Genomic DNA, 24,463 nt, shown 5'->3' with positions numbered 1-24,463 from the left:
GCTGTGGCACCACTGATTTTGTTAAAAACAAATTTCTCTTAATTTCTTTTCCCCAACTAAATAAACATGATCAAATTAACACAACAAATTTTCCAAAAATGTTCAGCGTGTGATTATTCTGGTGGAATTTTTAAAAAGTACACATCTTCTCCAGGAGTGTTGAGAAATGTGGAGGCACAGAGTTTCTCTTCTTCTTGAACCCCCTGTCAGTGGGACTAACGCATTTCAAGCACGAGGACCAATCAAATCAATATGCCCAAGTGCTGGAGTTCAAAGCTCCTGTTTCTCCTCGTTTGCTTTGCCACAGATCAAGGAGGGCATGACAATGGCATAAGTTTCACACCTCAAACCATCCAATTCTCCGTTTGGCCTTACATGACTCCCAACAGTAAAACAGGCTAGCTGTAGGTGATGAGCACGAAGCGGGGCTAGTGGTGACATACCATCCCGTTTGGCAGGAAGCTGTGAGAGTGCGAAACAAGGAGGCAAATCTCCTTCACAGACCAGAATAGCAGTTTGAGTCAGGTATGAGAAGAATATCTCAAGCAGAGCAAATGGAAATCTCTCAGCTGGCTATATTTCCCACAACAAAAGTCTTTGATGTGTTTTTCCCCTTCCTTGCTCTTTTGAAAAAGTAACAAACTTTCCTGACTAAACTTTTTTTTGTGCCCCATCCATTCGGTGTATTTTGTACAGTCTGTGCCTTGCACTTACAGCATGTAAAAGGTTTCTGTCACATGCATTCACATCAGCGCCCGAGAAACAAAATCATCTTCAAAAATGTATTTCCCACAAGTTTCATTCTGTTGAAACAGTGCCATCTACTGGCCGAATCATTCATTATTTAAAATAAAATAAAGGTGTGGCACTGCATGTTCATCTGAGTGTGTTTCGTTTTCAAAGAATGAACATTGTAGAAATAAGTGAAGTAAAGGTAGTCAACAGTGTAATATGTGTTTTTTTCACTGTTGCGCCTTATTAGTGGGATCAGTGGTTCTGTCATCATGTATAGATGGTGGCCTGTGTCTTGGCTTTCATCACACATGCTGATATCAACCTGAATAACAATCTCCTGTGTTTGTCTCCTGTTCTCACTCCCCCTCCTCTCCCGTCCACTACGTGTTTTCTTCTGATACTTCATCAATCCCGTCCCCTTGTGTGACCCTGTGCTGCCCTTCACCTCCCGGCCTGCCCGTCTGCTGCAACCATTACCCTGCAGCAGTGAGCGACCTGTCCCCTCGTCCAGCCTCTTCAGTCTCCTCCTCCTTTTCGCGTGACTACAGAGATGCACACTTATCTGCCCACTTTACTTAACCATCTCCTTTCACATCTCTAGTATTCAGTCCAAGTTGTGCTTCTAGGTGTGAGTGTGTGTTTGTTTGTGCAAGCATGCTTGCTTGCACAGGTGTGTTTGAATGCCCTGGTGAAGGAAGTTGCTGCAGGGAACATTGCCCAGCCACAACCAATTTTAGAACTTTTTAAATTTTTCATAATTTCCCACTTCAACCCCCTGAAAACCTCATCTCTCTGCGCTCCTCCTCCGCCCTCTCCTGTCTTCTGTGTCCCTGCTCTACTCCAAGGCCTTGGGGATCAACCGTGCCGGAACCACTGAACCGTACCTGTCTGGACTGAAAGCGAGCATTTTTTTAGGCCGAATGCCTACTCCTGCAGCAGCTTTTGCACCTGGTTTGAGAATGCCTCCCCATGAGGGCACTATGCCCTCCCTGACAGTCTCCTCCAGCCAAGCAAAGGCCCTCCTAGCGAGCCTGTCAGCCTCCGGCCTCTGCACCGAGGCCCTGCTCCTGTCCTCCGCTCTACGTCAACGCCGCCTTCTTCGGGAGCAGAGAGCATCATCTTCTCTTCCCAGCAGCCTGTCCTCCACCCCTACGTCCTCCTCTTCTCCCACAACCCCTACTCCAACCCTGTCTCCTTCCTCTCCCACACCTCTTGGTTCCTTTACCTTCTCCTCTGGGTTTGTCAAACCCACCAGACGGAGACTTGACAGCCCCCAACAACTCAGCAACAGCAAGGATGGTGACAACTCTTAGTAATGAGTAATAGGAGGAGGAGGACATGGAAGAATATAATTCTAAAATTATCTTGTCACCAAGCAAGAATAGATGCATTTTTTTACACATATTTCCTTTCAGGATTCTGTAGATGCATATTCATTTTTTTTCTTACTAATGTTGAATACACCAGACTCTGGATGCTTCATAATCTCACTCCTTTTTCTTTTTTGGACAAGTTTCCTTCTCTCGTCTGGCTGCACGGTCTCCCACGCAGTCCTTTTGCCAGATTCCCAAACAGAGTGCACACAAACAGTCCAGGCCTTGCTTTTCCACCAGCTGTCTGCTACAAGGTTGGTGTGTTTGGACATGTTCTCATTTAGTGGGCTGTTCGTGGTATAGTTTCCATAACTAGACTGTGTGTATGAAAATAGAGTCGCAATAATCACCAAGTGAGTCCAGTAGTTATATATGTTTAGAATAATGTTGCTCTTTCTTACCTGCATAACCTTGCAGAATAAATCTGCTGAGAAAATAAGAAAAAAGATGTGATGAATGTGGTTTTGAACTGTTTGGTGCAAAAAGGGCATTCTTTTCTTTTCTTGCATCAACCAAGTTTTAGATTTTAAATCGGTGCTATATTTTCCCCTCTGTTAGTACTCACTGAGTTTACATAATTGTTCTCCCTCCTCTGCACATTCCTTTGGGTTTCTAATTTAATGTTGCAGTTGAAATTTTGTATGTATCTCTGCAAATGAAACTCATGCATCTATCATTGTTAACATTTCTAGCCTTTTTAATCTGTTGGGAACAAGAATATTGCAGCATTATTCACAAAAGCACACTGTAACGAGCAGCCATGAATCTTCACATTTCTGTTTGATATGAAGGAAGGAGACAAAGTTACACTGAAAGAAGAGGAAATGCAAAGGAGGGTCTATATAACCAGTGTGGATTTACTGTGTGTGTGGTGTAACTAGTTAATTGACAATCAGGATGTTTTCACTGTAGCATGTCACAGGTTGCCCATCCCAAAGAATCAAGCACGCACTTGTAAAGCTAAGCTGTACAGCACAGACACAATGTGTGTGTAATAGTTTTATTTCATTTTGTTAATCTTATACAATGATATATTTTATGCTGCCCCTCGGATGAAATTGATCACAGTGATCAGAACATTTCACCCATATAAAATAGTTTCCCATTGATATAGTTGCTTCAGGATTATATGCTAAAAAGCACCCAGATTTTATCATACAGTAGTTTGTACTTTATCTTTGACTACAAAGAAGTGATAGCACTTCATTACTGTTTGAAAAGTATTTTTAAAAAATACTTTAATCAGCACATGTTTAGAAATTATGTATTTCTTGGCGCTTGTGAGGGAGTCAGAGAAGATTATAAAAATGTAAAGAAAGCACAGTTTATTCTCATAACACAAGATCCTTCTTTGTCAGCTTAATTATCAAATATGTTAGGAGGCTTTAAAATGTTCATTTACTAAAAATGAGTGAAATAGGAACAATATAACTTTACAATTATTTTCTTTCATAAAATATGTATGCCAGAGTCTTTCAAACTAGCATTTAGATGCAAAAAAGAACTGGAAAACCTTCAGCCAAGAACATCGATCTAGTGAACATGTTATTGTAAACTGGTGTGAAGGTATTATTGATGTTAAACAATATACAGATGCATCACAATAAGTAAAACTCATATAGAAATATTACAAAAAGTAAAATGTATCTGGCTATTATTTCTGTTAATTTTGATAATTGTGACTTATAGCAATAAAAATCCCGCAATTCTCAATTTCAGACAATAGGAATAAAACACAAGACAAAGAACAGAGTCAGTTAGAGTTAGTCTTTAGAGAACATTGAAGCAAATCCCATTTAAGTGTTTTATGGAGTTTCGCTTGGTGGTGTGGACTTCACTGGACTCATCACATGTCCAGAAATTTCTTTAGTTAAGTTCATCTGGAACTACAGGCATAATCTTCTTAGGAAAAAATGACCTGGCTGTTGTTCGGCTGTTCGATGTCCCGCTTCACATGACAGTTTGCTGGTATTGGTCCATTGTGTAGTTATCAAGTCAAAGCCAGCACAGCCATCGTCTGTATCACAGCATTGAAAAAGTGAATTGAATTTTGGGTTTTTTATTAGCTGCAAACCATACCAAGATTAACAGAACTATACACTTCGATACCCTGTCTTTTAATAAATCTCTATGAGTTTCACTTTTTAAACTGAATTACTGAAATTTATTTACATTTACATGATATTGTTATCACAGAGATGTGCCTGTATTAAACTGTTTTTGGATGTCTGCAAGTTGATGCTAAATTTTAAAATCATGCTTATGAAGGAAGACTTGGTGCTAAATTGGTTTGTTGTCATCAGACAGAAATTTTTGTTCAGATGTTGCAGTAATAATAAATTATTATTGCATTTTATCCTTACTAAAGCACATTATAGGTATTTGTCAAATAACCTGAATTAGTTTCAAAAATGTCTACTACTTCAATATAGCTAATGTCTTTATTATTTTTGAAGCTCAAATTACGATGTTAAAATTATTTGTAAATTCAATAATTATGGTAATTTCCTTTTATTTTTTTATCTCAAATTTTTTTGGGAACCAGGGTTTAATTTTCACTTTAAGAACTGCATTAACCCTAATGAGCACAAATCTATAAATTACACATTTCATCAGTCTAGATTTGACTTTCACTATTTTGGGTGGCTGGTGTTTTTCTGGCTGCTGTTTATTTACATAAAATCACAGTGGGGGAGTTTTTCTAACGTAGATCCTTCATAATGAACCATTCCATGGCCACAGGATCTCTGTGTTTGCCTGGAAGCTGCCTTGCTGTTTGTTGACAAGGTTAAATGGACAGTTGCACTTCTCTGCTGTTCTCCAGAATGGCTCAAAGAAACTGATCCTCTTGGGCATCGAGATTAACACTTGTGCAAAGGCGGCTAGTGTCAGAGAGTAGGCGGCGTGAGGAGCGAGGATTAGTTTGAGGACGTGAGTTTGAAGGCTACTTTAATAAGGCCAGCTTTGACTCGCCCCGTCTCCATGGAGAGCGCTGGAGTGAAAGAATGAGTGTCAGTCGGAGACAGTATTCGACTGCTTGTTCCCCCTTGCTCTCAGTTTGCGCTCTTTTTTGTGTGCGGTCTGTTAAAATCGTTTAGCTTCAGGTTAAGATGGTATGATTTCTGATGGGGTTCAGTTCTAAGCAAGATGTGCAATATGTATTTAGCATTCTTACTCTTTTACCAAGGTATTCCTCTTTGCCTTTGTCATATTTATGCCTGTTTGTCTCCAAGGACCTGCAATGTTTTTTCCTGGTGCCTGAATGATCTTGCAAGCAGCACTGACAGAATAACACTTTTACCCAAATAAGAGCTTCAGAAACCTGGCTTGGTTCCTGTTTTTTTGTTTTGTTTTGTTTTGAAAAAAAAAAAAGAAAACTGCTTGAAAGCACAAATGTGCGAGCTCACAGCCTCATTCTTAGTGCATTCTGGATCTGCAAGGAAGATTCAAGCTAAGTTAAAAACTGAATAGAGTAAAGGAAATCCTTAAAGCAGTAACTTTCCTAGGTGAATTTGCTGCTTGCAGCAAGGAGGAAGTATGTGGTATTTTAGCCTAAGTGAAACCAGAGACCCATGTTAAAATGCCTCCTGGACTTTTTTTTTTTGCTCAGAACAAGTGTTAGTGGGCTGTGATTTCAACAAGCTTGGGGGCATGTTGAGCACACTCTGGCAATCAGAAAAAAACCCATGCAAACTTGAAACTAAACATAGGATAACTATACATATATAAATATATCTAAGTGAGATGTTTGTGTATGATATAATTGTGAAAAAAATGTGAATATATACATAAATATTTAGGCCTAGATTAAGTTCTATGCTGTAAAATGTCCTCATATCTTCTGATTTATATATTAGTGACCATTTTGTACAGATTTTTCTTTTTTAATTCATTCAGAGAGATATTACATTTCACACTAAGATTATTTATTCATATGCAGAACATTTTTATATTGTTTAAAATATCTGTGTAGATAACTGTTAGGCACTGTAATATACTTTAAAGTTAATTTTGAAATTCTAGGGTTTTCTTTAGAAATAATGAGTTGAACTTGATGTAATTATGACGATTTAAAAAGCTTTTCCCTGAAAATGCTCGTCCAGCTTGTCTGCACCTTTGCCTCCTATTGTTAAAGTGTAAGAGGCTGGACCAGTGCCTATTAGTAGGGGCTTATTTTGCTACTAGGTCTGGGTTATTTTTTATGTGTTTTTCTTTTTCCTCATTTTATTTTGCCATTCTGTATTTGTGTTCTAAGTGGTATTAGTGACACTGGAGATGGTCAGAAACACAGAACATTTAGTACGTACTGTGACTCAAGTCCAAAGGCTTCAAAAGAAGTCTTGCTGCTTTGACTAAAGCAAGTTACTTGGCTTTAATTCTTTTAATTTCTCTTTTTTTTCTTTGTTTGCATGTTAACTGAGATGGCTGAGGATTAAAAGGTTCAGAGACTATAAATGTTCATTATGTTGCTTATACTGCTCCAGTTTGTGGCTTTAAGTAGCGTTTAAGCTAAACTTTTAAAATGGTAAAAGACAGATTTATTAAGGAATCATGTGGAGAGCTATGAAGTCTTTGATTTTGCATTTGTATTTCTTTTCTGATACTTACGGTAATCTACATTCTGTAGTATGTATCTGAGATTTTTACTTGAATGTGTGGATGTTCAAAAATCTTGGCATCAAAAATAAATAAAAAAATAAATAAAATTGACTTGTAAATAGGTTGAGTCATAGAGAGTTCACCGAATTATGTCCAAAAGATAATGTTTTATTATAAACTATGATGATGGATACAAAGGTATATACAAAAACAATGCATGTATAGTCTCAAGCAAACGCACGGTGCAGTTTAGAAAAAAAAAAGTTACGTACAGTACATGTTTTTTCAAAGTTATAAGAAACAGTCAGAGAAGTGGGTATATATGTTTGAGGTTTACCAACAGAAACGATACATTATTTTAGTATGTGTGACACGGGCATGTTCAGTCTTACTGTGAAGTTACGTGATGACGATAGTGACTGGGAATGTTGAACGTCCAGGGATCAGAAGGCTTGAACGCACCTCAACATGAGAAATCAGCTACGGTTCTCCCATTTGTAGAGTAGTGTGACATAAAAACAAAAATAACTACAGAAAATAGATCAATTATATGAGATATATAAAATTTAAATGCCTACTGATACTGGAGATAATTTTATCAGTGTGGATGCCATGATATTTTGTGAGAAATGTGTGTTTGTTTGTTTTTTCTGTGAGAAGACAGCAGGCACCTGAACCTGCCTTCTTTTGTACATAATTTGCTGTGATTGTGTGTCCAATAAAGTGCAGCCCTCTTGTACAGTCTGATCTTGCTTTATTCCTTCTGCTTTAAAACACAGTCACTTCTCAGGTCATAAAGAAAACAAATACAAAATACAGTGGTTACAAAAATGTTTACTTTAAAATAAGTCATAATTTTTTTTAAACAGTCTTACAATTTTAGAGCATACAAGTACACTGATGGAGCGTAGAAAAGGTCAAGATTGTCTTGATGAATCAACGTTGGTGAAGTTATTGGTAAAAATGTTGCATTTTCTGTATTTACATAGCTAAGTCATACTAAAAATATAGTTAATACACAATGCCAAATGACTGACGCTGTTCATGTTATATTGTACATACATCATATTCTAAAAGCTTGATATAGTTGCTTGTATATTTGAGTGTATATCATGCATATTCATCAAAATCACTTAAAATAAACCAAATTGACTCAAGTTTCTTGGCGCTGAGCTGGGCGACGACCATCCGAGCGTCTGTAAGGTGATGTCCTCAGATCTGATGAAAAGCGACAAGCAAGTTGTGAAGGTAGAACTTTATCTACACTTTGGCGTAAAACTCTACAGTGTTTCTTGTTACTGTACCTGTAATAATATCCTCCAGAGCACCGTCTTTTCCCTCTCGTACCGGAGATTTCACCTGCCTCTTCTTTAACTCTGCTATCAGATCCATCTTCGGCATCATGGGGCCCTTGAAAGAAGACATATATTTAAATTATACTTGAAAGTGTTTGGGGGTTTGTTTGTTTTGTTACACAAAATTACAATATCACTCATTCAGAGTAATATATTTGAAACATTTGTGTTCATTCTCATATTTACAGAATACAGTTAATAAAAACTCAGTTTCTCAGACAATTATAATCTAGAAAAGACTTGATTGGGTCTCATTTGCATAAATTACTGCATTAATCATTTGTTGCATAGATTTGTCAGCCTGTTATGTTGCTGAGTTGTTAAAAACAGTTCACTTTGTATTAATATGGCCTTCATCTTGTCAGTGGCTCTTAATCTGTGACTCCAGGCACAGCCCATGCTTGACAATCCTCCACCTTTGCTGCACAGTCTTCTGGTGGCTGTTTCAACAGCAGCTTTTGCTACCACACCTTTTCCTTCCACTGAACCTTTCACTATTATACTTAAATGCATCACTTTGTGAACAGCAAACTTCTCTAGCAATGACATTTAGTTGCCTACTCTACTTATAGAGTAGGAAACTCTATAGGCAACTATATGTCACGGTGTGTCTGCTGTAAAACTGTCAAGTCAGCAGTCTTGCCCATGATTGTGTAGGCATGTTCACAGCATGAAACCTCTCTACTTAAAACCTGTTTTTATTGTTATTATATGATATTCTAATTTCCCAAGAATTGAATATTAGAGTTTCTTTCATATTAGGTCATAATCACATAAATGACATAAACTGGAGCTTGAACAATTTCAGTGTCCAATAAATCTAAATGTAAGATTTCCTTGAATTGCTGATAAATTTACTTCAGAGATTTCAGACTTTATGGGGATGCATTGTGTAATTAATGCTACAAGAATACTTCACAATAGGAAAGAAATACATATTAGCAAACAAAATAATACAATCATACACAGTGCAGGAGTTACTTTCCTTGAGCTTACTGAATGGGTGTTGTTTTAGAGAAATTCTGTTGTAACCTCAAAACCTTTACTAACTAGAGCCAATCATTTTAATTCATCATTTTATACTTTTGATGTTTTTATAATTTCATGTTGTCTTCTGTGGGTTGATAAATAATATAAAGTCTTCATAGAATAATCAATTAAATTAAAGATCTGATAGAGATTGTAAAAGGTGTTATTATTACGATTGTTACATGTTACAAATGCTTAAGTACAGTGACAAACTAACTAACACTAGTATCACATTTTTGTTTCTGGCTACAATTGAAAACATTAAAAAATAAATGGTAGCAAATTGTTAAGAAATGTGGGTACACACTGGGGATGAAGTGATCTGACTCGGAGCTGAAATAAATTCAGATTAAGCAGAGGATTATACGTTACAGAATGTTTCTCGCGTATGAATGATACTGATGTGCTACTTTTATGCCAAACTTCTGTGATAACTGTAGTGCTCTTGGCAGCCCCCTGCTGTTGTAATGCTGTCTCTGTCTGGAAATGTTTAGTTTAAGACAATCTATGCTGTAAATCAGCGAATCGGAGAAAAACTGAAATCTTCTAGTCAACAACATTTCTAAGAAGGGATCTTCTTACCTTTTGTGCTGCAGGCTTGTTTGGAGATGGTGCTACTTTTTCCTCAGAACTCTCCTTTTCCATTTTCTTTTTCAGCTCAATTTCTTGCTGTGCCGTCTGCATTAAAAATATGGATAAGGTTATTATCATGAAGTGAGCTGTTGTAGAAATGGATGCAACAAAGACCTCACCTTATAAGCCTTTATGAAGCGCCCAAACGGCGGGAAAAACATGGAAGGCTGCGTGGTTTTGGGGTTCTCTCCAAAATACTCCACGACAGAGGCATAAGCCTCCTGGTGGGATAAGCAAAAATGTTTGTAAATATAATAAACATAATGCAAGCTGCTTTATGGGTTGATAATGACAAAATTCCAACCTGTGCCGTCTTGCTGTCTTTGATCAAAGACTCCAGGTGCTCACTGTTTGTTTTGATGAATTCCTTTAACACCGGGCTGTCATCCTGCACCAGGAACTCCTTCTTGGTCATCTCCATTCCTCGCTCCAATGACCGGATATCCTGGAGAATACTGTCCAGGGATACTAGCAAAGAAACACGATATTTTTAAAAAACACATTCAGACACTAAAAGATGTTGGCTAATTGAGGTGTATCTATGTACCAAGAGCTGCTTTGTCTATAAAGTGAATATCGGTGTGGAAGTTGACTAGGTCTGGGTATTTTTCAAGGACGATATTAGTGATGAACTGAAGTAGCGTCTGGGAGCGGTCGGTGGACTTAGTCTCCAACAGCTGAAAGGTGACAGAACTGGTTTAATGTTTAGTGCAAACACACGAATAAATCTACAAAGCAAAGCTACTTACAAGGTCAAGACTCTGTAGCCTGAAACCATAGGCCGCACCTCTCTTACTGCTGTTCATGTAGTTACCAAAGGCGAGAACAATCTGAAAGAGAATCCATGAGTTGAATAGCAAAATCTCACACTTCGAAGTCAGTGTATCCAGTTTGACTTACTTCTAAGATCTTTTTCAGTTTAGCTGAAGACTTGATGGACATGGACGCAGCAATGATGGAGTTCAGTTGCTGTGGATGAAGTGAAAACACAATAAGTCCATTTGGTTTGAGCCTATTTCAGCTGAAGTTTTAGCGCTTAAACCACAAACTGACCGGCTGCAGGCGTTTGACACTCTCTGGGAAGTTGCCCATGAAGGTAAGCGTGTTTATTCGCTGGTTTAGACGGGCAATCTTCCCGAAATGAAGAATGAATTGGTCTTCCTTAGTCAGCTCCTCCAGTGGACGGCCTTCTTTCTCATAGTTTACAAGAAGTTTCATCTCAAAGTCTGATGGGATGAAGTGTTCGAGTAATTCCAGAAAGTCTATGGACAGAGACTGCTGGTCGTACCTGTACGATAGATGGACTAGCATCAAAGAGAGCAGTGAAAGGGACAAGAAGAGACTTATTCTGGGAATGATAAACAGTAATCAATAGAAGGACATACGTCTCTATGGCTGTGCAGATAGCCGATGGGTCCATTCCCCCCTTGCGGAGAGTGATGGCTAGATTTTTGGCCTTGTTTGCATCAATAAGTGATGTCTTGGTAGGAGCCTTTTGTGCCACCTTTTTCTTAACCTTGGATAGATCTGCAGAATTCCCCTGTGCCCTTGTCTTGAACTGTTCCTCAAATATTTCCATGTTCAGCTCCTTAGGGACAGAATGTTAGGCGGAGAAAATGAATTATTTTATTCCAGGACCAATTTAAAGTGCAAATATTGCAAGTTGCGTAATCTCACCCCTAGAATCTGTTCATCATCTAGCTCATTAAACACTGTGCCAGTTACTTGGTTTGGTTTTAAAGCCTGCCAGTTCAACAAAGGCATCCTGTACTTGGTCTGAATTGGCTTCTTAGTCTTGAACCCTGACCAAACATAAACAGGAAGTGGTCAAACACAAATCAGGTCATGAGCTTTAGTGAGATTTTTCCCATTTGTCTCGATGTCCTCACCAGATTGGGCATTTGGAGCTCCAGGAGGAGGTGGGGGTCCACCACCAGGTGGAGGAGGAGGAGGTGGGGGTCCAACACCAGGTGGGGGAGGAGGAGGAGGGGGACCAGCACCAGGTGGTGGAGGAGGAGGTGGTGGGGCTTCAGCAAAAGGTGGAGGTGGAGGAGGTGGAGGTGGACCTGCTCCGGGCGGGGGAGGGGGCGGAGGAGGAGGAGGTGGAGGAGGTGGAGCAACAGAACTACCATCTGATGGAGGAGGAGGTGGGGGCGGAGGAGTCGCAGTCTCCCCTGGACCACCAGCTGTGGTGGGTGCTGAGGTTTGCATGCTTGGTTCGGTGAATGAGGACGGGCTTTGGACATACTCAACAACTTTCACAGGCACAACCTGGATGTCGAGGCCTCCTGACGGAGTGCGTCCGAGTTTGATCACCCCCTTGTGCTGCAGCTCCTGGATCTTCTGCTCTAGCTCAGAGTGTGTCTGACCGACAGAGGAGCCCCGACGCTCCCGGTCCCGCTCCCGCTCCCTGTCCAGCTCCCGCTCTCGCTCTCTCTGCTGCAAAGAGCTGACCTGGGAACACGACTCACGGAGGCTTTCCTGAAGGAGGCAGACACAGATTGTCTTAACTCAGCTGTCTTCAAATAGTTTTCCATGGTTATTAGGCCAACATTTGAGATTTTAAGTCCCACTTTATTAATGCTTTCAACTAAATGTCATTTTTACTACTCTAATCTCATTAAAATGACTTAGCAAATTAATTTATACCTTCAATGCCTAATATCTAATATATTTTCTTTTAACATCAATTAATTTTTGTCAAGGGATATTCCCAATTGTAAATATTCCTCGAGTAAATTCCCACTTGCAAGGCAGCATCTAATAGTGAAACCCATAATTATTTGTCACTTGATATTGACAGGAACTTGCTCTTTCTGTTGTTTTGTCAATTTTTGATTTGTACTATGTATTAAATTGGGTATAAATGCACATCTAAACTGCTCCATATTTGCTGAGACTTACATTCAGGATGTCAGAATGATTTTAAATGAATTGCATCCAAACAAAAATGTGTGTTCAAAAACATGTGGCATTTTACATTATTTCTTTAAATATTTCTGTTTAGATAAAATGCTATCTAGACTTACATTAATATGACAAGATTATGTTGCTACAGTGGCAGAATAATAGGAAATGCACAACTTCATAGTAAAAATATAACATTCATGTGTTCTCAAAGCTTAATCAGACGATTTTTCAAATTTAATATTAGGGTTATCAATGCTAATCAAGGTCACGATTGCACTCTTTGCCTCTCTGGTAGTGTACATTGTTAGTTCTTACTTTGAGCAGCTCAGCTTCCTTGGTGGCCTGCATAAACTGAGTCTCCAGTTCAGATATCCTGTCTGTGGTCTGAGTCTCCAGCTCCTCAAGCCGGGAGTTCAGCTGCAACACAAAACAAAAATAACCCTGTTATTAAGCCCCGATTTAAACCACAACCTATTCAACACAAGGGTCTCCATTACTGAGCCAAGAATTATGTAAGATGTAATATTTTACATGAATGTTGTGATTCTGCAGTTCATCCACATGCTCCAGTACTCCTCCCCTGTTCTCGGCATCCTCCAGCAGAGCGCCAACATCCAACACGTTGTCCAAGTAGGCCTGGATTTGGACTTGCAGCTTCTCACTTTCAGTCTGTTTCAGACTCTGTTTCACAGAAATGCATGAAGATTACAAATTAAAAGAGGTCATATACGACACAATAATATACGTTTTATTTATACATATGAATATTATTATATTTTTAATATGTTTATTGTATGTTCAATGCTTACAATCACTGTCATGTTTGTCGATCTGAGAAACATTTGACATCACGGCATTACAATTTACAGATCAGTTGAAAAGTAAAGGGGAAATTACTTTACTTAAAACAATCTTGTAGTTATGGTCAAGAAAGTTACATGTTAGGATTAAAGTCAAATAAATAGCCTCAGGTTCATTTTATAGCTCTTCTGGCAACTCCTCCTTCATCTTTAAACCCATAAAACACTGTCAATGTACATATTATTAGAAATGATGCCTTTTTCTGCACTACTGATGCATATGAAGGTCTAACCTGAGTTTTTCCAAACACTGACCTCCAGATATTTGTCTAATCCAAGGTGTGTGAACTCGTACTGTAGATGAACTCGGAAGTTCATGTTCTCCACTGAATGGACCACAATGTTTATGAACTGCATGCAGGCCACCTGCAGACAAATGTGAAAGTAAAACCAAAGTTAGTTTTACTTGGTTCAGTTAAAAAAATCTATATTAGTCTCAAAGAGAAAAGTATGTTACTTATTGTTCTAATTTTTTGACATATCAAATATTAAGAAATACTATCTAAAAGTTTCATAGCCTAAAATTAGATAGCATCATACAGTAGAGATGGTAAATCCATGGTCCTACCATGAAGTCAATGTTGTTGTCATCATTGATGAAATACTCCATCAGCTTCTCAAAGCGGTTCCTCTCTTTGCTCACCTGGAGACAATAAATATTTAGATGTGCAGTTAGACTGTTGCCCGCCTGGGGGCATAAGTGTATCTTTTCAGAATTTTTGATCAGCTAAATGTATTGAATTTCTTATCTGAACACTCTAAAAATATGCCAAAACCCTGTACCGCATCAGAGTTTGGACTTATGAACACACGAATGACAAGTTCACAAAGTTAGAAATGCGACAACATGGGAAGTGGACTGTGTCACTGGCAAGATGTGTCATCTTGTCAGTGACAACAGCATGCAAAAACAGGATTACTACAGAGCAAAAATCACATGGTATTGGTTATGTTTAGAAACCCCCCCACAAATTTCACCTCCTTAAAGTTGTCAAAAGCAGAGAGAATGATGTCATGCCCTCCTCTGACAAGACAAACAGCAGCCAGCAACTCCAAGACAAGAGCTTTGGTCCTGTCACGACAGATTAAGACCTGTCAGATATCCATGCAGACGGGGCAACAAGGCACATTTTTACTCAAACACAAAGAAACTCACCTGGGACTTTTGCTGTTGAGGCTGAGCGTGATCTCATTCACACAGCGTGGGTGAGTCATTACAAGGTTAAAACCAGACTGAAAACAGAAGAAAGTTTTAAAACAATCTTTAACTTTACAAAATGGTAATCTTTCATCTTTGTCAGAGGAAGCTTAAGATTTTTGCAGATTCAAAGATATAAAATTTAGTTTTCTGTTTGCAACACATTTTGATGACAATTCATGTCTGCATGTTCAGACTATTTGATATTACTCTACCTGGTAGTTCATGATGGCTCTTAAGCACATAATGCACACATGTATATCATCTCTCCGCTGGGATAAATGTGACTTCTTATGCATCCTGTTTGCCAGAGTAGAGCTTATTCTGAAAAGGAAGACCAAGTTTAAGTGTTAAATAAATAAAAGCTGTGAGACAAGACTCACAGCTTCAAATGGTTTGCCTTTACATCTGAAAAATAGCTATGAACGGAGTCCTGTAGCTGCTAAAGTTGTCAGTCATATTACTTTGACCTCAGATAATATTTTTTTCGTGTCCGACATCTTGCATCAGTTGGACTTACATTAGAATAAAATGTGAAGCAGACGTTTTCGGAAAGATACAATTCTGCCCAATCATTTTCTGAGAAAATGGTTGAGTGTCTCAACATTGTGACCCCAGAGCACATGGCTTCTGCTTTGCAGATTAAATTTGGTTTTATCTGTTCGACTAAATTTGCTGCAAGTTCCTTTTTATGAGCATCTTATGGTGGTGAGAACTATGTAGGCGACCCGGCCTCTTTCTAACCACAGTCATACCACTGATCTTTTATGGGTGCAGCTTCTTACCTTACAGTTAGGGCCCGTGCAGCTCTGCTCATCCCATGCGAGTGACCCCCGCTAGAGCTCTTGGTCAAATCTTCCATTGACCGCTCTGCTGGTTTTTGTCTGTCTGACAGAGTGCCACCATTTTCCATGGTCTCCAAATCAAATCTGCAAAATGTCAAAATTCACTCGTAGTGACAAATGTTGCCACCGTCACAGAACGTAGCAAATATTCTGTAAGTACTCACGAAGTATCACTTTGAGCATGAGACAGGTATTCCACCAGGACATCCAATCCTTTGTTCTGCTCATTAAGAAATTCCTGAGCCCATCTGAAGAAAAAAAATATAAATTACATTGCCAAATAAAGTATATAAACAGGCTTAATGTAGCATAGCAAGCGTTTGTTAAGTTTTCAATCAGTTGCAGCACAGAATCCAGGATTCTATAACGGCAAACAAAATGTATTGAGTTTAGGCACCGACATAGAGGTCAGAAGTAAAAATTAATATGTTAACTTAATTGTTTTGTTTGCATAAAAACTAGCATTAGAATTTAAGCTAGTAGCTACAGGAATTTTAAAAAAAGTAGCCCCTGTAAATAAATTATTTTGCTCACCTCATTACAGAGCTATGTTTTGTGTTACATTCAGTTTTGGTATCTAAACATTAGGGTTCTTTGCCTGGCGTCCAGATTGCTGAACTATTTATGCTCCTGCGTTATTTGTGGATGAGGATGTGTGATGGGTCATTCAAGTACAGATTATGAATCATGAATGACAACACTTGTTTTCCTTGTTCATTCCTTAATATGATCTATTTTAGATTTAGACTGTTACTTATCCAAGGCAAGTTTATTTTTCATAGCACCATTCATAAAATTACATTGTGCCACTTGACAATTTAAGAAGCAGAGATAAGACTATCACTTCAAAAACACAAAATAATCCAAAAGGAGCCACTGATATGCTATGGAGCGCAAAAATTGTGGGAATTAATTAGTCATCCAAACACCCCAAAGTCATAACTTGTTACTTTGAACTCAAAGGCACTAGAGGCAGATTAGGCTGATTGAATCTTCTTTACTCCACTTTACTTAAATATTTTACCCGATTTGTCTCTTGATTGATAGCATTGTTGTATTGAATGCAAATCCAGTTTTGTTAACGTCTTCACAATTGTGCCTTTGTATAACATTCATGCACCATACATCCCCAAGAAAGTCAATAAAAGCTGAATAAGCCTTACAAATGCAGAGGAATTGAAAATTAAAGATGGGATTCTAAATCTGCATTGGTCTGTATCTGTATTTTCATTTCAAATGATGAAATAAAAATCACACATACTGACCCGATGTGATTAGTGCGAAGGGATATCTCCAAGGCTTTAAGGACCTGGGTGGCATCTTGAATTTTTTTCTTCGACTAAGGAAGGAAAAAAATATATCATTTTGTGGTGTCTCTACACATTTTTGAAGATTAAATTTGATATTAATTCTATTATTCAGGGAGTCATGCATCCCACTGACCCTGCGGGACACCCCTCCTTGATCTTGGTAGAAGCTCTTTATCTTGGACAAGTAAGTGGAGGGGGGGCTCTTCACTTGGAAGCGCTCCTGGTGGGAAACAGACAGCAGATTTAACATATGCATATGGCGCTTCACATTTTATTAGAAAACCAGTGACGAGCACAAACGTGCAATCATCATATTTGTGCACCATTTGAAGCTATTCCTGCATGCACTACTAAACACACAAAAAAGACACTAACCACCCTTGGTTACCATAGTGACACCTCCATCAGTTGCCGCAACTGAAACTGAGCTGCAGGGTTTTGACACTGCACACACCACATCAATATTTTTTTTCACTAAATGTTTATGTACTTTCAGTCAACTCTGTCCTGGTGAAGGCACTGATGCAACAATCCTGTTCAATGTCATGACGTCTTTTGTGGTTTGAAATGATGAAACACCAGCAAAAACGCTCACCTGATCGCAGACTAATTCCCATTTCTTGTCATTGTCGTATTGACTCAACAGCTTAAGTTTGTCAGGAGGCAAATTCATGTAGCTCTGAAGGAAAGAGAAAGAGAAATTATTTTTTTTAAATTTGATAGAGAAATGTATATTTGATCCCTTTCCGATCTCTTTTGCTTTTTCTCTTTTGTTACAAATAATAGTTCCACATCATCAGGAAATTTTAAAATCAGACAAAGAATGCCTGAGTAAAAATTCAGTTAATTAAGGAGGGAACAGCTATCTAATCTAATCTGACTAAATGTGAAAAAGTAATTTCCCAATAAACCTAATAACTAATTTTGCTACCCTGGCAGGAAACAACTGCTATCAGATATTTTAAATAACTGGCAGTGAGCCTTTACATTTCTGTGGAGGGATTTTGTCCCACTTTTCTTTGTAGGATGGTTTGAATTCAACCAAAATGTAATGTTTGAATGGCCTGTTTGGAGTCTTGCCACAGAATATCGAGTGGTTATATAATCCTAAAGTTTGACTAGACCACTCCAGATACTTAAATTTTCCTTTCAATGTTTGTTCTGGGTTCTTTTGTGATACTCTGAATGAGTCGTCAATGCAGAAGTAATTTTGACAGGCTGGCCACTCCTGAAGCCTCACACATTTTTTATTTTCTCTATCTGTGGACAGTGGGTCTCACTGTAGTTCACTGAAATCCCAAAGGACTACAAAAGGCTTTGTAACCCTTTTCAATGACTTAGTTTCTCATTTGTTCTTGAATTTTCTTAGATTGGGGACATTGTGTGTTGCGATGAAGTAACATCATGAGTTACCTCATGCCAGACATGTTTTATTCAAGTGATTTCTGGATCAAGTGATCCAGAAATCAAGTGATCTCTGGATCTGGCAGGGTGTTGTTAAAGAAGCAGAAATATTTTTTTTTTAATTGGAGTTAATTTGTGTGTTTAAAAGGGGATCAGTCATATTTAACATAACAACAAGTTGTTTTGGATAGCTTTTTTATTTCAGTAATTGAAATTAAATTGAGAAACTACATTCTGTATTTTTTCAGTTTGCCTGATATTAAAATTTGTTTGCTGATCTAAAACATTAGAGGGTGACAAATAAGCAAAAACAGAAGCAATCCTTAAGGGAGGACAATATTTTGTCATGGCACAGCAATGTCCTTTATACATTATTTCCTTCCTTTCTGCTTCTTCAATTGTATGTCAGTCTAAACAGATGTATATCAAATGTCAGTAAGACGTAAGAGGATGTACCTGTTCAGAGGAAAGATGACTCACTGTTTGCATGAGTTATGGGTGGTTGTCAAGAGCTACTTCATCTCCCAAAATATATTTGTGATAAACAGATATTCACCTCAGAAGTCTTTTTCACTGACTACCACTTGATAAAACAAAACAGTAAAAAAACGAAGGTTTTAGATCTTTATAATGCTGCTTTATTATAATGCTTAAAATATACAATACTTTAATTATAGGAGATCCAGGAATAAAACTTTTAATTTCTCCATATTACACATCTTGAAATAAGTACAAATATTTTCACAAATGTTTTTGGGTTATCACTGTTAGATTGCCTTTTTCTGTTTGTGCACCTCTCATGACTTTTTGTTTTGCTACATCTTCCTTATTGCTTATTGGCAATGTTACAGCGAATCAGCTTGAGGTCAGATCAACAACATTAAAAATTTTAATCATCACAAGTTTAGTTCTTAGTGTTAAGAAAGGGCACAATAGAATTCAAATAATGACTGAATTCTCATATAAAAACTGGTCATTCTCTTTAAAATATGAATAAATAAAATAAAATAAACAAAAATAAATTTGAATAATTCAGCATCAAAGTAAGGATCTTGTAATTAAAATAATATATGCCTGTACAAATCTTGTGTTTCTTACTAACTTAATTTAAAATACTTCAAGTCAGATTATGCACTCTGATCTAACCTAAAACCCCAAAAGCACACTTTTACTGTCAAGACAAATAAGTTAACTCAGCACTGGGTGTGGTTTTGAGTTACCCCATACACACCCAAACAGCAACTTGGGTTTTTTTTTCACATTTTAAAAAAAAAGAAGAGGTTCAAAAAGGAAATGGCCCGTTGCCTTGGCGAACAAAGAACTGTTCTTCATCCTTGGCGGGGCAAGGGTGGAGCCCCTTCGTGGGTTTTGTGGTAAGAAAAAAGGGCAGATGACAATGTACATCACGCACATTGACTTACGTTGTCAATGTTTGGAAAAACTGGTGTTAATGAAGAAAGAAAATGTCCACTTGGTGCAAAATGTCTTTCTTGTTTAAAGATTAAATCTTAAGCTTACAATAGAAGTGTTCTGTTAAAAGAGGAAGTGAGGTCATGCATTCATATGAGCGCTGGGAGGGTGCAACAGGCAGGAAGCAGCACAGGTCATGTTGGTTCACTATGTGATAACAAAGTATATCACACAGATTAGTTTATATTTATCAAAATACAGTTTTGAAGAGCACATCTCATTTATTAAGTAAAGCAAAAATTATCTATACCAGAACTGTTTTAAGTCAGGTGGGTTATCAACAGCCACTGCATCTGAAGCAGATTTAAGTCCAGAATTTGGCTAGGCCACTCTACAAGGTTTTTTTTGAGCCATTCAAAGGTGGATTTCATGGTGTGTTTTGGATCATTGTCCTGGCTGGACATTCTCCTTCAGGATTCTCTGCATTTTGAAAGCAAAGAAATATATATTTGATCCCTTTCTGATCAAATGTACATCAGAAAGGGATTACTAGTCATCACACTAGTCATCACTAGTGTGATGTCTAGTGATCATCACACTGCAATCAACGTGTTTCCCTGTTAGCATATTGTTGTTGTTTTTTTCTTTTTGAAAAAGGCTCTGTTAGTTTTACACCAGGTGTAACAAGAATGTAGCAAGAGGTCCACTCTCCAGAACGTTTTTCTCTCGTCTCTAAAGTCCTCAGATTATTTCCCAAAAATAATCTGAGATCATTGAGATTCTGTTTTTGGTAAATGTGAGATGTTATTTTAATTTTGTCTTGAAACTCTTCTATAAAGCCTTTTTTTGCCCAGTTTCTTTCTTACTGTTGAATCATGAACATTTGCCTTCACTAAAGCCTGCAGTACTTTAGATGCTGTTCTGGACTTTTATAATCTCATGCATGAGATTAATTCACTCAGAGTAATTTTAGAAGGCCTGCTTGTTCCATGAAGGTTCACCACTGTTCCAATGTTTGCTTCTTTTGTAAATAATGGCACTCACTGTGATTCACCAGAGACCAAACTCTTAGAAACGGCTTTGGAGCATTTCCCTTTCTGTTTAAGAACTTTTACACTACTTCATTTCATCAGACATGCTCTATTTAAGTGATTCTACAGGCTAGACAGCAATCAAGCCTGGGTGTGACTAATGAAACTGAACTCAGCTTTCAAAAAATTTGGTTACCTTACAGTTAGTTCTTGGTTTCACGAGGCACATACACAGCACCAGATTGGTTTGGACAGGTTTTATTTCTTCTTAATGCTTAGCCATTAAAAAATAGTTTGTTCTTTATTTACACAAGGTATTTTTGTGGAACACTGACGTTTGTCTGATGATATGAAACATTTAAATGTGACAAGAAAGCAGAAGAAATCTGTAAGAGGACAAATACTGTTTTCTCGGCCCATTCAGCCTGAGGAACATGTGTGAGACCCACATACTCATAATCTCTACAATTACAATTACATTCATGAAGCTACTTATTACAGTCATGATGATGGATACTCTGTATTTTCTCCACCTTCGACACCTTCGATGCACAAAACATGAACAGCAGCTCCTGGGGTAAATAATACTATATATTCAATTAATCTATGACATATGTCTGTGTAAAATGTAGATAAACAGCTATGTTAAAATGTGAAGATGATCTAAGTCCATCCACCAATCTATTCTCCATACCAGCATGCTAGTGCCTATCTCCAGCAATCAATGCTTGAGAGTTGGGACATATGCTGGACAGTTTGTCAGTTACAATGGAAACTCTCTCCTATGAGCAGCTTACTAACCTATTAGCCAAACAGCTTTTTGGACTGTGGATGCCGGGGTTCCGAGTCAGAACACACACATGCTTATGGAGAACATGCAAACTCCATGCAAGAAGACTTTGGCATCAATTTCAAACCAGAACCTTCTTGCTGCAAGGCTCAAAATCCTCTGCACATGAAGCAAAAATAATGTGAATACTTTAAATGTTGATATCAAATATAGGCATCTGTTGTTAAATCTGCTTTATAAAATAAATGCATTGCATGACTTTTACCATCTGCATGACTTTAGTCATCTGTAAACCTGGGAGACCAGTCATTATAGTAATTTAGTCATGTTTTTTGCAATTTGATATTTTCCCTTTCATGTCTGATATAGAATTGCATTCACACATCAGGATATTGTTAGGGTTTCTTTTTTCTGATTTAATGTATCAAATGTTGTGGCACCATTGCAGATCTGGATGTTGTAGTAGTATTTTGAGGACTCAATCTAACATCTTAACTAAATTTATGGTGCAATAAGAAACTCTTTCCACAACTAGTTTATAATATGTTGCAAAGAAAATCTTTTTACTTTGAGATTAATACCAATACATTTATTTTTCATTTTTTCATTTGGAATGTTGTTTACTCGTTACTATTTTTAAGTGAATCTAGAGAACGATAAAGAATAAAGCAAACCACTTCTTCCTGTTGTAATGTTTACATGGGAAGGCACCCTCACACTGTAAATTGCATGAATAAATAGTCTTCATTCTGATACAGTTGTTTCTGAATTTAGCTTGTCATAGTCACGTCTCAATTTATAATCTCCATTCTTTGGATTTCATTAGTGCTTTACTTTGCTAACACCAACATAACCTAGACCAAGTGAAAATAATCTTTAGTTTCACAGATCTTCTTTTCCAACTCAACAGGTTTTGTTTTTTTTTATATTATAAGAATTTTAATTTCTGCTGGCGGCTTTGTGATTTAAACAAATACTGTATGTATTACTCCTGAAGATGGGGGATTTTTGTCCCCAGCCTTGTGGGACTGTTGAAAGAATGGTGAAACTCTTGCTTTCCGGTCCTGTAAAATGTGTTGCTCAACTTCCCCTTGAGGCCAGCTACCCAGGCAGGCACTAATCACCCGCCTTGTAGACAGGCACTTCAGAAGAACCTTGAATTATTTGTGAACATTTGAGCAAAATCACAGATTATCGATCACTTTCAAGCATCCTGATAAGTAGTTACAAAATTGGAAAAAGCTGAGATAAGTAGTGGAAAAAGTAATAGAAATATCGGTAAACATGACTACCATCACTTAATTTAAAGTCTCAATTGATTTGTTTTATATAGTTTCCTAGCTCTGTGTTTCCTGATCAGCTGGTCTGCTACCAAAACTTACATAATTCCTTGAGTCTGTGCAAATCTCTATAATCTAGTTTGTTTTTATGTGCAGCAAGGGTGTGTTCCTCAGCTACTCACCAGCACCACATTGAAGCGCTCCTCCAGCTCCTCTTCTGGAGGCATTGGGAGTTTTGGTGAAGAAGATTGCTTCTTCTGCAAAGGCAGTGTGGGGTCGCTCATCGCCGATACTGAGTTCCTGGCCTCTCTGCCCTCGGCCGCTTCTAGCTCCAAGCCCCCTGCGGCCGCATTCCCCATCACTAATCTCCACAAGTAATCCAGGAGGAAAGCTGTACACAAACCAATTCACCTAAAAAATCAGACTGTTCCACAGCAGAGTAGCGGAAGGCGATCACTCCAAATGACAAGTAAGAGAGTCCTGGGCCTTCAAGGTGATGAACATTAAGTCTCTGGCTCACTAAAATCTTGCTTGTCCAGTAGACACAAGAAGTGAAGAAAAACGTTGGGTTAGCCTCATGTTTGCTCTCTGATTAACATCTCTAGATACAAGATAAAAAACCCTGTCAGGTCCTGACAGAACTGAGAAATAAAACCGAGCCTGTGTCTCACCAACTCTCTGCACCGGTTGAAAACTTCTCTGCAAAGTAAAACTCAAAGGCCTATGTGTGAGAGGAAGGAGAGGGAGTGTGATACACTCTGTAACTAAGTCAGAAACCACAGAAGCACAAAAGCAGAAGAGCAACTTCCTGTGTGACAGCAACAGAATCTGGTGTAGAGGACAGGGTGGAAGATAAATGTGGCAACCGTTAGTAACGTGCATAAAATAGGTGGATGATTAGAAAAAGAAAAGTACAGTGTGGCGGTGGCTCAAAGATAAGATATAAAGTCAGTTTAATGAAGTTATTACATTAGCAGTTGCACTTGAAAACTTTAACACAGGAGGAAACTGCCCCTAGTTAATGGTGAAAATATTTGCACTGGAGCCGTTTGTTTCCCAAAACGTATGTTTTTATATGATTAAATTACCAGAGTCATTCCTTAGACCATTGCTAGTCAGGTAAATAAAGATGACTATGGAAAGAATGATAAAACAGCGCCTCAGTGTGGTAAAATCAATTGTTCAATTGTGCATTTAGGGTCATTGTATGTTAGTCAATATCCTATCTCCTGATTAGTTTAATGATTAAGTATTCTTATTGAGTAAATAGGTTAATTAATTTAAAATTTGACTTCAACTATCTGCTACTACTTTTAAGTGTCTTATTGTGTGTGCTGCACATGAACTGAAATCTTAAAAGCTAGCGTCGAGTCAAAGCAACTTATTAAAATATTTACATCACTCACTGCTTATTTATTTGAGACAGCTAAGATTTCTTGAACAGCCTTTAGACCTGGATTTTTTGTTGCTATTTCCAGAGGCGCACTTGAACGCAGTCTTGGTACTTATTCATCCTTCCAAATGGACGAAGCTGTGTTTTACTATATATTTGCTGGGTAATTTAGTATACTGCGTTGACGTCAGGCAAAGGAAGGTAAATGTAGCAAGTGCAATGAAACAGTGCCTCTATGTGGCAAAAGTCAGCAAAGGCATGTAGTGGTGTTACATTTAGAGTCCTCTCAGTGATAGGAATTTATCATT

At 38.0% G+C, this 24,463-nt stretch overlaps 2 protein-coding genes across 3 annotated transcripts in view; one reads left to right on the top strand and one right to left on the bottom strand.

Annotated features, from left to right (window-relative positions):
• Positions 1-7,444, top strand: part of LOC102223618 (SRC kinase signaling inhibitor 1-like) — a 112,033-nt gene extending 104,589 nt beyond the window's left edge. For both annotated transcript variants that reach the window (XM_023349383.1, XM_023349384.1), the window contains one exon: positions 1,220-7,444. In XM_023349383.1, the coding sequence (XP_023205151.1) occupies positions 1,220-1,225 (6 nt within the window). In that variant the 3' untranslated portion in view covers positions 1,226-7,444. The remainder of the gene's footprint in view (positions 1-1,219) is intronic.
• Positions 6,855-23,528, bottom strand: LOC102224285 (formin-like protein 1). The gene is made up of 25 exons (XM_023349385.1): positions 22,945-23,528; positions 17,443-17,526; positions 16,981-17,067; positions 16,803-16,876; positions 15,702-15,785; positions 15,478-15,621; positions 14,908-15,016; positions 14,651-14,727; positions 14,473-14,566; positions 14,063-14,137; positions 13,750-13,860; positions 13,166-13,315; positions 12,950-13,051; positions 11,614-12,205; positions 11,402-11,526; positions 11,110-11,312; positions 10,778-11,012; positions 10,625-10,693; positions 10,474-10,554; positions 10,272-10,401; positions 10,029-10,192; positions 9,844-9,945; positions 9,674-9,769; positions 8,012-8,117; positions 6,855-7,925 (listed from the first exon to the last, which is right to left on the bottom strand). Exons 1-25 carry the CDS (start codon positions 23,119-23,121, stop codon positions 7,861-7,863), a joined length of 3,336 nt encoding a protein of 1,111 aa, XP_023205153.1. The 5' UTR covers positions 23,122-23,528; the 3' UTR covers positions 6,855-7,860.
• Between the last annotated feature and the right edge of the window lie 935 nt (positions 23,529-24,463).

Source organism: Xiphophorus maculatus, chromosome 16, assembly GCF_002775205.1.
Source record: "Xiphophorus maculatus strain JP 163 A chromosome 16, X_maculatus-5.0-male, whole genome shotgun sequence".
Lineage (NCBI taxonomy): Eukaryota > Metazoa > Chordata > Actinopteri > Cyprinodontiformes > Poeciliidae > Xiphophorus > Xiphophorus maculatus.
Note: the sequence above shows the minus strand (reverse complement) of the source record. Positions and strands in the feature narration are given on the sequence as shown.